The 15,174-nt window shown below is 32.9% G+C and overlaps 1 protein-coding gene across 5 annotated transcripts in view; it reads left to right on the plus strand.

Annotated features, from left to right (window-relative positions):
- The window catches only part of HERC4 (HECT and RLD domain containing E3 ubiquitin protein ligase 4), a 130,104-nt gene that overhangs the window by 20,054 nt on the left and 94,876 nt on the right, over positions 1 to 15,174 (plus strand). For all 5 annotated transcript variants that reach the window (XR_003204082.2, XM_073878926.1, XM_025850288.2 and 2 more), the window contains exons 3-4: positions 7,202 to 7,361; positions 13,354 to 13,430. Coding sequence is in view for 4 of the 5 variants with exons in the window: in XM_073878926.1 (XP_073735027.1) it covers positions 7,202 to 7,361; positions 13,354 to 13,430 (237 nt within the window). In the remaining variant the exon portion in view is untranslated. The remainder of the gene's footprint in view (positions 1 to 7,201; positions 7,362 to 13,353; positions 13,431 to 15,174) is intronic.

Below are 15,174 nucleotides of genomic sequence, written 5' to 3' on the forward strand. Positions count from 1 at the left end.
ATTTAGTCCCACATATTTTACATTTTTGTACTTTTGTTGGTGATTTCACTGTTTAAAATGGCCTCTTAGTACTGAAGTGCTATCTGGTGTTCTAAGCACAAGAAGGCTGTGATATGCCCTACTAGATAATACATTAAAGCATGAGTTACAGTGCTGATGGCTGTGAATTTAATGTTAGTGAACCAACAATATATATTAATTATAAGATGTCTTTAAGCAGAAACACACATTAATTAAACAAGGTTATGTGTTGATCAGTCGTGAAAATGTAATCAGAGGCTTGCAGGAGCCTAACCCTGTATTTTCCCTGGGGGTAGTGTTTCAGTATTCGCTAAATAAGTATTTTTGGTGACTTTATAAAATAACTTTTGGCCAATAATAAGAATTGATTGTATTCTCAGGTAGACTAAAATAAACAGACTAAAATTGTAAGTGGAACAATGGTGGGGTTTCCTAGAAGGATGGTGCCATGAAATAAATAATCAACATTTAACATCGTTTTCTTCATACACGTTGTGCAGAGTTTTGTATTAGTTTTTAAGAAAATAAGTCTCGAGTCACTGTCTTTGTAGCTTTTATTTCTCTTTTGCACAAATGGCAAAATTGAGAATGCAAGATTTTTTATTTCTATCCATAATGACAAAATTGGGAGGAAGATGTTTCACAATTACTAGACAAATCTCAAGGTGAATGTAGATCATGACCGTATGATGATATGAAATTGATCATTTAAGTGAACTCTTTAAACAAATTTTAACAATTTGTTTTAACAGACTGTGTAAACAGTTTAAACAAATGAGTCTGGAGATAATCTACATGAATTCTTTTCACAAATTCAAGAATTGATGAATATATTTCTTAGGTCCCAAAGGAAATAGGATGTTTTTATCCAGTTAGTTATTGAATAGGAAGGATTTTATCATGTAACATTTTGCAGCAAGAACCTGGATCTATTCTGTATTGTTAAAAGGATGTGCAGCAGTATTCTTCTTTTACAGTGTTTGTGCAACAAAATTTATTTGACATAGTTAGTTTATGAACAAATGCTGAAGTCAGATATACATCCAGAGGTAATTGGGAGGAAATAGATGATGTTGAAAAACTGTCATTAGCTTGAACATTTTAATTGGTTTTTATAAGTCTAAAAGAGACTGTATTTACATGTGTGGAGTAAAGATGATGGCCTTTTCCTCCTTACTAAAATGATGCACCACTAGTTTTCAAAAATACTGCATTTTAACAATGTAAGTGTAGGCCAACCAGAAGTAATGATGATCTAGGACTTATTAGAGATGTATTTAGAATATATCTGCTATCAGTATTTACAAGATAGATGTTACATCTCTCTTGTTCTTTATCTTTACTGTTTTTGCTCCTGTCTCTGAATAATGTATTTTTTTTCTTTCTCAAGGCAATCTCCACCACTTGTTTTCTTTGCCCTTTTGTGCCTCCCCAAACTAAATGTTCTTGTGAGCCATAAATACTGATAGGAACAGAGTGTACTTTTCTCAACTTTTTATAAGCATTTGAAGCATAAAAAAGGTGGAAAGAATAACACAATGACCAACAGTTAACACCACATATTTTATCTGTTGTATATTTTTTTAAAGAGATAACTGTATGATCATGTGCCATTATTAAAACTTTAGCATCAAGTTTAACATCATACGTTCATAATTCCAACATTTTCTTGTAGCCTCTCTTTGTTAAAGGAATCAACTGGTTAATGGGCTTGCTTGGCAACTTTTCTTTTGCTTTCTGTCCTCTAACATATATTCATACTTACCCTAATTCAAGTGAATTTAATTCCCACTTATTCCTTCTTTTTCTCTATTATAACTTGGCTTTGAAAGGCAAATGTAGCTTGATGATTAAAACTTAATAGCATAGTACCTGGTACATGGTAAATAATAAATGTTAGCTGTTGGGTTTGGTATGCATTCTGTTTTCTTTCTCACACATGGAATCATTGAGTTGGGCTTCTAGTGAATTTTTTTTGTTTTACTGGGTTCATTTATTCCTCCTTCATTCTTGCTTATCATTGACTCTTTTTTGGTGATCTTGTTTTAAGCATTCAACCATCTAATTTCATTAGATGTGAAATGTTGCAGTATACCACTGATCTGACTTTCTAGTATACTAGGGATGGGGGTAGGGTTGAGGCTATTTGTTTTGATGAGCCATTGGGAAAAACTTAAGTAATTTTAAAGATTTGTACAAGAAGTTATGAGTTTTGTGTGTTTGTTGTCTGAGAAGCCTATATTAAATGCTATTCCCGGGACATAAAACTGTTATTATGTTTCTTTAATAATATATTTCTGAAGTTGTTATCCATTCTCAAAATAGGTATCTCAGTAATTTGATGGGACAAAAATTCTGCAAGAACGAAGATTATTTGTCTTGAGTTTTTAGTATGTAGAAAAAAATTAAAGAGTTCACATCAGTTTTAAAATGAAAATGTTGGTTTAACAAATGGCTTTAACTATTTTCTCTAATGTATTTAATTTTTATTTTTTTGTTTGGAATAGACAATATATGCACATGGTTCAAAAATCAATAAATACACATTGGGAAGTTTTCCCCTTACATTTGACTACTGTATTTCCCCCTCTACCTGCATCACCTATAAATATGTTCATTAGTTTTTTTGTATATCATTTCAAAATTTCTTTATGTGGATCTAAGTAAGTATGAATATACTTATTCTTACCTCTTATACAAAAGTAGCAAATCGTATAGTATTCCACATCTTGATTTTTTTTTTCTCTTTGCTAATATACCCTTGAGGTCTTTCTATATCAGTATGTAGTTTCCTCATTATTATTATTTTGTTTGTGGAGCATAGTATTCTAGTGTGTAGATGGAATCCTTTGTTGATGGATATTTGGAATATTTCGAGTCTTTTATTATATACAGTGCTGCAAATATAATACACACATTCACACATACAAACAGAAACACATACACACATGTGTATTTGTACTCTACCTTTCTGGGTTCTCTAGCTGGACTTGTCTAGACAAAGGGTAGATTAACGAGAGAAAAACAAAACAAGTTTATTAACACATGCGTTGAGCTTACACATGGGACCTCAACACGTGTTAATAAACTTGTAATGAGTAATTCAGGTGGTAGAATATGGGCTTACAGAGAACAAAAGAACAGTAAATTTTTTTAAAAGATTTTTTATTTATTCATAAAAGAGAGAGAGGCGGAGGGAGAAGCAGGCTCCCCGCTGAGCAGGGAGCCTGATGCGGGACTCAATCCCAGGACCCTGGGATCATGACCTGAGCCAAAGGCAGACGCTTAACCATCTGAGCCACCCAGGTGCCCAAGAACAGTAAATTTTTAGAGAAGTAACAGCAAAAAGGATTGAGTTTTGGGGTGGCAAATTGTGGGAAGGTAAATAGGTGGGGAAACTAACGGAAGATAAGGGCTAGTTAGGAAAGTTTGTTATGTAGGTTTTCCTGGTGCCATCTCTGAGCTGATAAGGGTTTAGAGTTGTCTCTGGTGATTAACTTCTGTTCTTCCTGGTAGAGAGGGAAGCGGTGGACACCTTTATATATTTATGTCCTGCTTTTAGGCAAATAGGGAGAGGGCAGATAGCTTTTCTTGTATCTATTTCTACTTAATGTTTTTGAGCTCAAAATAATCCTGTGCCAAAGTACTTAGGTGTATCTGTAGGATATTTTCGTGGAAATGGAATTCCAGAAGGTAAATGCATATGTTTTGTTAGGTATTGCCACATTCCTCTCCATAGAGAGTGTTGTGTTTCTCAGTTCTATTATCAGGATATAAGAGTGCTTTTTTCTCCAACAGATTATTACCAAACTTTTGGATTTTTATGAAAAATAGTATCTTGGTGTGTGTTTTATTTTAATCATAAGCTTTTTAAATTAATAAACTATTTTTTAGAGTGGCTTTAGGTTCACCGCAAAATTTAGCGGAGTACAGAGTTCCCATATATCTCATCCCCACACATGCACAATCTCCCCCACTATCCACAGCCTATCCACAGTGGTACATTTACCACCATTAACGAACCTACATTGACATCATCCGAAGTCCATGGTTTCCTTAGGGTTCACTCTTTGTTTTGTACAATCTATGGGTTTTGACAAATGCCTAATGACGTAGTATTGTACAGAATAGTAATGATATCATACAGAATAGTTTTATTTACTACCCTAAAATACTCTGTGCTTTGTCTAATCATCCCTCTCTTCCCCCTAACCTCCAGCAACCACTAAACTTTTTACTGTCTCCAAAGTTTTGCCTTTTCCAGAAAGTCATGTATTTGGAAACATACACAGTGTAACCTTTTCAAATTGGCTTCTTTTACTTAGTAATATGCATTTAAGTGTCCTCCATGTCTTTTCATGGCTTGATAGCTTATTCCTTTTTATTGCTGAATAATAGTCTATCATCTGGATATATCACGGTTTATTCACTATTAAAGGACATCTTGGTTGCTTCCAAGTTTTAGCAATTGTGACTAAAGTTGCTGTAAACATCTTTATGTAGATTTTTGTGTTGACATAAGTTTTCAGCTCCTTTGGGTGAATATCAAGGAGTGTGATTACTTGATCATACAATAAGAGTATGTTTAGTTTTGTAAGAAACTACCAAACTGTCTTCAAAAGTGGCTCTATCCTTTTACATGCCGACCAGCAGTGAATGAGAGTTTCTGTTGCTCTCTATCCTTTCCAGCAATTTGGGCCATTTTAATAAGGTGTATAGTGATATCTCATTTTAATTTGAAATTCCCTGATGACATATAAAGTAGAACATCCTTTCGTAGGCTTACTTGCCATCTGTGTGTCTTCCTTGGTGAGGTGTCTGTTCACTTCTTTTGCCTATTTTTTAATTGGGCTGTTTATTTTCTTATTGTTGAGTTTTAAGAGTTTGTGTATATTTTGGATAATAGTCCTTTATTAGGGCTATCTTTTGCAGATATTTTCTCCCGTTCTGTGGCTTTTCTTCTCATTCTCTTGATAAATGTAAACTTTGATGCTTAAAGGTTAACCCATATGGAAAAGTATAAAATTATAAGTGGTTTTATAAATTTTCTAAGTGAACATATTATTGGCTTCCAAATGTAGTTTGGATTTGCAGTTCTCTCATTAATGAAGTTGAGCATCTTTTCATTATGATAAAGGGCCATTTCTGTTTCTTTTTCTGTGAACTATCAGACATCTTTTGTCCATTTTTCATTGAATTACTGGTCTTTTTTTTTTTTCCCAACTACATCTTTAAAAATTGGGGAGATTATTTCTTTGAGGTATGAATAACATTTTTTCCCCTGTTTTTCCTATTAGTCTTTTCACTTTGTTTTTAGTTTGTTTTGGTGTAAGAATTTTCTCAAATGGCTACATGGAATCTCTTCCTCTTTCTTCAGCTGAGGATTTAGTGTCTAAGTGTTACTGTCTTCCAGAATTCTTCCTAGTATCTTTGAAGGTTTTAAAAGTATCTCATGTTCCCATGGTGCCTTTTGTTATCTTTATCTTAGCATTTAATCACAGTCCTTATCTCACCTGTTTTTCTGTAGACCGTAAACCCTTTGAGGGCTAGAAATGTTTTATTCTCATTGTGTCTCCAGTCTTTGGAGCAGAAGGGTATATGGTAAATACTAGTGTTTGTTATGAATGATTATTGTTTCTTTGTTTCTTGGATTTTGGTGCCTTTGATTTTATAGCCATTGCTATCTAATTTAAGTACTCTTCACTAGCTGTTGAACTGACCAGTCTTACTCATTTGTCTTGTCATCTTGTCATTTTCTGCTCTTTACTATATTTCCTTTGAGGATAGTCTTGGAGATACATTGACTTATTTCTGGGGCCTGTGTGAAAGAGAACAGATCTTTTGAGTGTTTTACTTCTTTATTCATAATTAAGATTTATGGTAATGTTTTGATGTAAATAAATGACATCATACTTGTAAGTCCTTTTTCTTGATTTTTTTGGGGAGGACAATGTGTTATATCTTGTTCTCTTTGCTTGTTTTGTATATTCCTACAATATAATTTCATTAAAAACATATACACAAAATATATACAGATAGCAAAAGATTAGTATAATGAACTTCCACATACTGTTCACCAGCTTCACGAGTTACTAACTCATAGTACTTTAAGGTAAGTACTTTAAATAATATCATTAAAGTTGTATAGATTCTTAGAGGCTATCTAGGGCTGACCTCCCACCCCAAAATGCAGGGTAGTAATCCAGATAGAATGTGAATTTCTCTAACCATAGGGATTTAAACTTTTTTGATGCAGTTGGTTTCTTTACTGAACAGCTGCATTTCTACATTGAGCTAAAGTGTGCTTCAGAAGAAACCCTGATTGATTCAGTTTAACAGCTCTTCAGCATGAGGCTTTCAGTTTATTGAAGACAGAAATTATAGTTTTATTAGTAAGCTAAAAAAAGGTTCATTTCAAATGGCATCTTAAAAAAAAAACATGTAGTAGTAGAGTAGTAAACTGATAGACGTTACACATCTTAAGGAGACTAAGGAAACAATTTCACTTTCTTTGCTGGTGTGTCAGTGGCTACTGACAATCTAATGAAGGACCAGTATTTTAAATTATTTTCTGGTTTAAAACTTGAATATCTTTTAACCACGTATGGGGTTTTTATGTCATTGATAAGGCAGTCCATAAACTAAAACCTGTTCGTTATGGTTACATTGCCTTTCAGTTCCCTCCTCAGCATATCTAGTAGATGCTTTATTTATGAGATCTGTAAAGAATTTGCTTTTCTATCAGAAATTGCCAATTCAGATTATTAATTTCAGAATCACTCCATAGTAGTATATGTCAATTATGATTTCATTATTAAATAATTTGGCCCAGGATATTTAAATTATTCCCTTTTCAGCTGGACTCTTCTGTTACTGGTAATGGCTTTGAATGAAGAGCACTTTCTGAGAGAAACTTTATAAACCTTTAACTTCTTCCCCAAAATGTTCAAGTCACTTAATATTTTGAGTTGCTTATGCCCTAGGATGTATATCTGTATTTACCACAATGAGAATTTTATATGGCACATACTTGTTAAATTTTTCAGAGTAACTATAGTGTTTTACTTAGTCTGTATTTTATCATTTTCTTAAGCTTTTTTTTTGCACAAGATGAAGACTGTTTTATTCTCATTGGTAGTTCAAAACTAGAATGTAATGTCTCTCTTCTTGGTTTCTGTAGAGCAGGTTGTTGCCCTGGATGCCCAAAATATCGTAGCTGTTTCATGTGGAGAAGCTCATACATTAGCACTAAATGACAAGGGCCAGGTGTATGCGTGGGGTCTCGATTCTGATGGACAGCTTGGCCTGCTAGGATCAGAGGAATGTATCAGAGTACCCAGGTAACAAAGGTGACCAAAAAGAGGTCTTTAACAATCTTTTATAATAAATTTGTTTTCTAAATTATTCTGCTTACTGTGGGCAAGTAAGAGGTGACATCTAATTATTTCTCCCTTTTAAGTTCTTAAGGACGTTTACTAGGTAGGTTCTTGCCTTTAATTTGGGCTCAGTGCTATTTTTTATGTACTATTTATGTACTACATATTTTCCCCTAAATTATTTATGTTTGTAAAGAAAAGGGATGGGGAATGTGTACTTTACTATAACTATTTTCTTATAAAAATTTTAAGTGGTTTAGGCTAATTTAAACTACTAGTTCTATCTTGAGTACCGCAGCCATTGAAATATTTATTAAACATTGGTTGGTTGCATGTTTCTCTATCTTGTGTTTTATTGTTTTTATTGAATATAGAAGTCCCTCATGCTTAGTGTAAAAAGAATTCAGTCACTTTCCACTTTTTTACAAAGCTATGGCCACGACTTAATTTATGTTACTAATTCATCATAGAATTATTTCAAAAATAAAAAATAAATGCCTTGTTAATGTTGTGTAGTCTTTTACATAGGGCATACCATTGTTTTAATATTAAAAATTTTAAGAGCATGAACATATATAGGTAAAAATATACGGATTTAAAGAAAAGTATCCAATTTGTTTTAAATACATAAATAATACAGTAACTCACACTTTTTTTTTTAAATTATACAAATTCTTGCTTCCTTAAACTCTTGTTCTTCCTTCCTAGTAATAGTTATAGGGACAAAAGAAAACTCTCCAGAGAAACAAAGGTATTAAACTAATTTTAGATATAAATCTAGGTAGCATTATTTTTATACACATTTAGATATTTTGTTTTTAACTTATTGATTAATGTTTGTTTTGGTTTAAGAAATAGGATGTAACTTACTAGGATAAGATAATGGAACACAGGAACTAATAATATATTTCAGAACAGAAACTTATTGTTAGAAATGAGTTTTATTTAACTAGGAAAGATAGTTAGTTCCTTTAGTAAGCCTGTGACCTTTCCTCATGTGTGTTTATTGAGAACTTAAAAGTATTTGCTTTGTTTTAATTTATGAAAAGTGTTTTTTTTGGTCTTTAGTTTAACGTTTTATATCTGTTCTAGTAAAAACTGTCAGTTGAGACTTTTGGATACATCATATTCACATGTTTCCTTGATTGATCTTGTAACTAAATTCCACAGAACTCCCCAAGTCCCCTTAATTTCTTTTGTTATAACAATTAAATAACAAACACAACTCCCATTATGCTTTTAATATCTCTTAATGATGGTGCTCTTGGGAGAAAACTTTTTTTCCTTAAGCTAAGTAAATTGAATTTTTTAGTCATTTCAATTTTGATTTATATCAGGAAATAGTAATTTGCAACCAAATAGCTGTTGGCTAGATAATAATACAAAGCATTCATAGAAACTTAGTGACCTCACATTTGTCATATCTTCTGCTTTTATTTCCTCCCACAAATAATTGTCGGAGAATGGGATTTTTAATTTAAGATTCTTAAAATTTTGTGTTTTTATGATTGAAAAGGGACTTACATGTGAGATTTTCTGAATCACCATCTCAAAACCATGATTTATGTCAAAGCTTTTTAATTTACATTTACTCCACTGGTTTCTTAAAATCATACTTACATTTTTGTTGCTCTTCACTTCTAGTATAGGGGATTTCAGTCAGTAATTCATAGATACTTAGTAAATGGAAAGAAAGGTAATTATAAGGAGAGAATTTTATTATATGACAGTTTATTTGAACAGTGCCCTATAATAAATTATGTATTTGTGACTTCACTATTTCATGAACCTGGATTGGGACCTGAAAGAGATCTTATTTGAGTCATTTGGTTTAAACTTGTATGTTTTTGAATTTGCTAAATATGTGTATTAACTTTTAAGCTCTGTGTTAAGGCATTTCTCCTGTTCAACCTACTCAGTTTTCAATGGACTGATCTGATTCGTTATAACATATATGTAGTTTTTACTGATATATTCATGTGTTAAAGGGCAGTTTAGTATTTCAGTATATTTTGTTTGGGGCAAATCATGCTCAGAGACTGAGTTTGTCTTTGCCTGCCATCTATTTTAACACAGGTTTACTAAAGGAATTTCACAAGCCAGTAGCATATGGGATAAATAACATACTCCAGACCAGTGATAGATAAATCATACTATTGTTTCAAGCAAGAGGAGATGATAGTAATAAACATCAAATTTAGTTGAGGTATATCTTTATATGACTTGATACTAAGGAGAGATGGCTTATTAGCCAGCTGAGAGCTGATTTCCTCCTGCCAGCACAAAAGTAAAAGTCCCCTGTTCTAGAGCATGTTGCTAAGGAAGGATACACCTAGCAAGTGTTGATGGGCGAGAGGGTCTTTTCCCTACGACTGCTGCTTGGTTTTTACCACTGAAGGTTAAAAAGTCTCCTTTATTGTGGCTGCCACTAATTGCCGTGTCTTTGGAGAGCTATTTAGATCAGCTAACACCTGAGAGTCTGGGATAGTCCTCACAAACTCTCAGTATTTATAGTCTAAATGTCCTCTAGCTAAAGTTTTTCTTCATGTGTTTTTATTGGTAAGCCCCCAGTGGAGCCCCACAGCAGCTGAGCCACTGAATCATCCAGAACAGACAGTCAAACATATTTAATTAGTTTCTATAATCCAGAAATAGCTGTTCTCACAAGGATCATGTTATACCATCCTTTCATAGTTTTTATTGCATAGGTCCAAGAAACAGAATTAAAAAAAAAACAACCCTACAATTTTGTTGCCAACAACTGGTTTTCTAAAGTTTGCATGGAAAAGTATGTATTTCCACTTATATCAAACTAAATAAAAGACAGTAAAATTAGGTTTAACTTTTTTTTATATAAAAGGTGTAACATATATCCTACATAAAAAGAAATAACTAGGCAGAAATGCAGGTCTACAGGCAAACCAGAGGAGACTCTTAAATATAGGGAACAAGTTGAGGGTTGGTGGAGGGGAGTTTGGTGGGGAGCTGGGGTAACTGGGTGATGGGCATTAAGGAGGGCACTTGATGTAATGAGCACTGGGTACTTTTAAAACCACTTTATTGAGGTATAATTGACATACAAAATAATGTAAACACCTTGTTGAGCTTGAATTTGACAAAATATTTAATGTTTTAGTTCTGAAATTTTTAATTATGTAATGTAAACTTTTTACTAGTCTTTGTCAACAGTGTTGGAATTTTACCTTCACAAACAACTCGAAGTGCCTTGTTTCTGTCTCTAATGCCCCTGTACATTAAATTGTAAACTATAACAGTACAATAGCACCCATATCCAATAATTAATATATTTTGGCAGACTTCCCAACAGAGGGGAGTACAAATCTTATTCCAAGTTTATTAAGAGTTTTCTTACAAATTTCAGACATCTTTCAAAATACAGTACAGAAAAGAAATGATTCAGTTCTTCATAGTGAATCATTTAGTGATCTCATAGCCATTTAAAATGTTTGACATGGGGCACCTGGGTGGCTCAGTCGTTAAGTGTCTGCCTTCAGCTCAGGTCATGATCCCAGAGTCCTGGGATCGAGCCCAGCATCTGGTTCCCTGCTCTCCCTGCTCTGCGGGAAGCCTGCTTCACCCTCTCCCACTCCCCCCTGCTTATGTTCCCTCTCTCGGTGTGTCTCTGTCAAATAAATAAAATCTTTAAAAATAAATAAATAAAGTAAAATGTTTGACATACTCTAAGGAGTTATTTCAAATTTATAAGCAGTTAGAAAATATTGACCCTAGATGTCTGAATTCTGATTTTTTCTCTTCATAGTTCTGATTAAATAGGAATCTTCATGTAGTGTGTATGTATAAGTATGTATTTTTATTTACAAAGTTTATTCTGGCTTATTTTACTTCCTAACTGTATTTGAATCATTTTAAAAAATTGAAAACAATTAAATATCTACATTAGCTTTTTTACTTAAAGAGAATTATTTTTGATGAATTAAAAAAATCTGTTTCATTAAGAATTTTATAATTTGTTATCCCTTTAGGAAAAATGAAACATGGGGAACTAATATGGTAACTTATTACCATTCACTATTTTTCTTTTTTTATTCCTGAAAGCTAAAAAAAAAAAAAAGGAAAGAAGAAAAACATATCCTCAGCTCCCCAAACCTTCAGTATATTAATTTACATGGAGATGAAGGGAGATTTTTTTTAAACAGTAATACCACAGAAGAATATAGTTCCTTGTCGCTGTAGCAAACATGGCTAAAGAAATGAGTATTTATGTTCTATTCCAAGCCTTATGATAATTTTGGAAATGTGGAAGTCACCCCAGTATAAATTGCTATGCAAATTTAGAAGTTTTAGGGACAGATTTTATGACTAGTTTAATATTAAAGCCCCAAAGACTTTATAAACTCCATCCTTAAACAATGTATTCATTACATATTTTTTGCCAGGCACTGTGGTAAGTGCTGGGGAGCCTGTGAGTATAAGACACATATTCTGCGTCTGTAGAGCTTATTGTTTAGCACAGTACACTAGTAATAATTAAATGAATAAGTACACTACTAATTAATAGTGATAAATGCTGTGAAGGAAAAAATATAAGGTGCTATGAAAGTGTAGTATTTGAAATGTTTTATTTGGACTTGATACCTGGAAAAAGTTTTTTTAAAAATAGTTAATATAGTTAAAAAATAAATATAGTTCACTGGTCAGTGTATCTTGTGCCTAATATGCATATAAACAGTAACAGTAAATGTTTAGTAACTTCAGCACAGTTACACATAGCCATGTATTTTTTTATTTCTGTTTTTGCATTGCTAGAGTTTGATTTTGCTAATTGCAGAAAAAATGGCATTTTGCTACATTTGAAAATATGAACGTGCATTGGATCCTGCTAACTTGTTGGATTCTGCTAAATTATTAGCAGTGCAACTCTCAGGTTTTGTAGTTAAGAACATAAATCCACTAAATAAAAATATTTTTAATAGAACATTATGGAATTAGAGTAACTCTCCTTTCTCCTACTCAAAATTTGATTTGCTGAAGCTGCCTCCCGAAAATCATGGGTGTCGACACTCTGGTCAGAACTTGCTCCGGACTCTCATATGGCAGAATCAGGTCAGGTGGCAGTATCAGGTAAAGGGAAATAAGAAACATATGTTTCCTCCCCCCTTTTTACCTTGAAAACATTCATTCAGGAAAAACAGAATGACCAGGAGAAGGGGTACTACATAAGAAACACCTGGGATGACTGATGCACAAAGTTACTTGATTTTTGTAATGTTTTAAAAATTAGCCTTCAGAATTATATTGCAATTAAGGAAAAATCAGAAAGGGAGGAAGAAACTATAAAAATACAAGGAAAAAATGCAAGATGGCAAAAATATGACAATATATCAGTGATCATAATACATATGAATTAAGTTTTTCTAGTAAAGAATTAAGTTTGATATCACTGATTTAGATGTAAAGGAAAAGGATAGCTCAAAAGGAATAGGTTTCATAATTTGTGAATTGGTAGCACCACGTGATAAGAATCCCTGTTGGTTCTTGAGGAACCTGATAGAGAACATGTATTAAACTAGGCCAAACACCAATTTTAGACAAATTAGATCATGTACATTTGTTATACAAATATATTGCCAGGTTTCACACTTTGAGCTAAAGATTTCTGTTGATAAAAGAAAATATCTGAATTATAAAAGCACTGTGAGGAATACTTGAGGTGTGAGCATAGTTTGCTTAAATTCTTTTTTCAAAGTGCTTTCTCATTGCACCTCTTAGTTTTTTTCATATTTGATTTTGTTTACTGATGTTAGCATAAATAACTGGGTAAAATGGACTTATATAAAAAATAGCATGAACTGCTAGGTCAGTAGGAAACTACTTGCACATAATAGGTGGTCAATAAATGGCATTAATAAATAGTATTCAGGATCCATTTATTAAATGGAATTAACTGATTTTGATTTCTTTTCTTATTTTCTAGAAATATTAAAAGTTTGTCAGATATCCAGATAGTACAGGTTGCTTGCGGTTACTATCATTCACTTGCACTTTCTAAAGGTAAGCATTATTTTTATTTTCTTGCCCCTTTTCAATTTTATTACTGGATACTTGAATTGAGCAGGAAGTCCTCCAACATTGTTCTTGAAATTCAGGATTGTCCTGGTTCTTTTTGATCCTTTTCATATCCATATACATTTTAGAATTAGCTTGTCAGTCTTCACAGAGACTCAGACTACTGGGATTTTGATTGGGATGACATTGTTTCTATATATCAATTTTAGGAAAATCTTTACAATATTGATTCTTTAAATTCTTGAACATGTTATATCCCTCTATTTTAATCTTTTAATTTTTCTCAATGTTTTGTGTGGATAGGTCTTACACATCTTTTATTAGATTTTCCCCTAGATATCAAATGATATTTTTTATTATTGAATCATTTTCAAGTTGTTATTGCTAGTATATAGACATGGAATTGATTTTTGTGTCTAATTGTTCTATAGTCTGCTAAATGCCATGCCTTCATAGAGGGTGGGAAGGTTATAACTTGCCCAGTCTCCTTTGATCTCAGACTTTTTATGAATAAAAACAAAGAAGGCGAAGCATCCTATTAGGCTTGTTTGCTTTTGTTACTTATTCATTGAACGTCTTCATCTGCCAACTAAGGATTGTAGCATGGGTTACTATGTTGGTTTTTACCATTTAAAAAATAAGCTCCAGTGGCTTCATTATTAGTATTATTTAATTCATTAAATGTCCAGGCCTACTGTGAATACAGCACTAGGGTATAACTGTGGGGAAATACAGGTAAGATAATAGAATTATTTTTAGGGACTATACCATCTAGTGGAGGGGGCAGATAATACAAATAACTAGTTTGAGACAGAAAAATACTGTTTTGATCAAGGTCAAAGTAAAGTGCTATGGAAATGAAAAAAGTGTAATTAGTTCAAATCAATAAAATTGTTAACAATAAAGAAGGAATTGGTATTTGATGCAAGTCTTAAAAGACGAATAAAATATATTCAGAATTAGAGAAGTGTTGAGAAATAGCTAGGGGAAGTGTTGAGGATTGGCTAAGATGATAGTACTAGTAAAGGCATAGAATGAGGAATGTATTTTGTGTATTTGAATATTAGCATGTAGTTTTATGTGGATTTTGTGAGCGTGGGAGACATACTGATCCTTCAGCTGAGGTAATATGTTACAAAGGCCTTAAATGCCTAATTAAGGCATTTGAATTTCTGTAGGCAGTGGGGATCTGGGATCCCTGTATTCTTTGTTGTTACTTTGTCAGCTCTTCTTTTGATATTTTGGTAGGTAGATCCAAGATCAATTTAAACCCAAACGTTTTACTGATGAGGAGGGTAGTTTTCTTTCTTGACTTAAAGGGATTCTTTTGCCTTGTTTGACTTCATGCTTTAGCAGTATTTTACTCATTTAATGATTTTTTTTTTTTTGATTCCTCAGTATGAACTAGGCACATTGGAATTTACAGTATATAGTGGTAAGGAGTATGCTGCTAGCCCTTATGTTACAGTCATATACAAATAACAGTATAATTACATACTATGAAAAAGCACTGTAAAGAAAAGTTTAGGATATTTAGAGCCTATAACAGGGGGACTGAAGGTAATCTGGGTGACCAGGGAAAGCTTCCTGCTGGGAGAGAGTAGAAGTGAACTAGACAAAGATGAGGGGAAGGTCTACACAGAGGGAACTGCAAGTGTGTGAGAAATGGGCATTGGAGAATGTAAAGGAAGACAAGTATCACTAGAGTATAGTGAGGGAAGAGACAGGT

Source organism: Callorhinus ursinus, unplaced genomic scaffold (genome assembly GCF_003265705.2).
Source record: "Callorhinus ursinus isolate GAN/ISIS: 27379988/994484 unplaced genomic scaffold, GSC_fseal_2.0 scaffold31, whole genome shotgun sequence".
Lineage (NCBI taxonomy): Eukaryota > Metazoa > Chordata > Mammalia > Carnivora > Otariidae > Callorhinus > Callorhinus ursinus.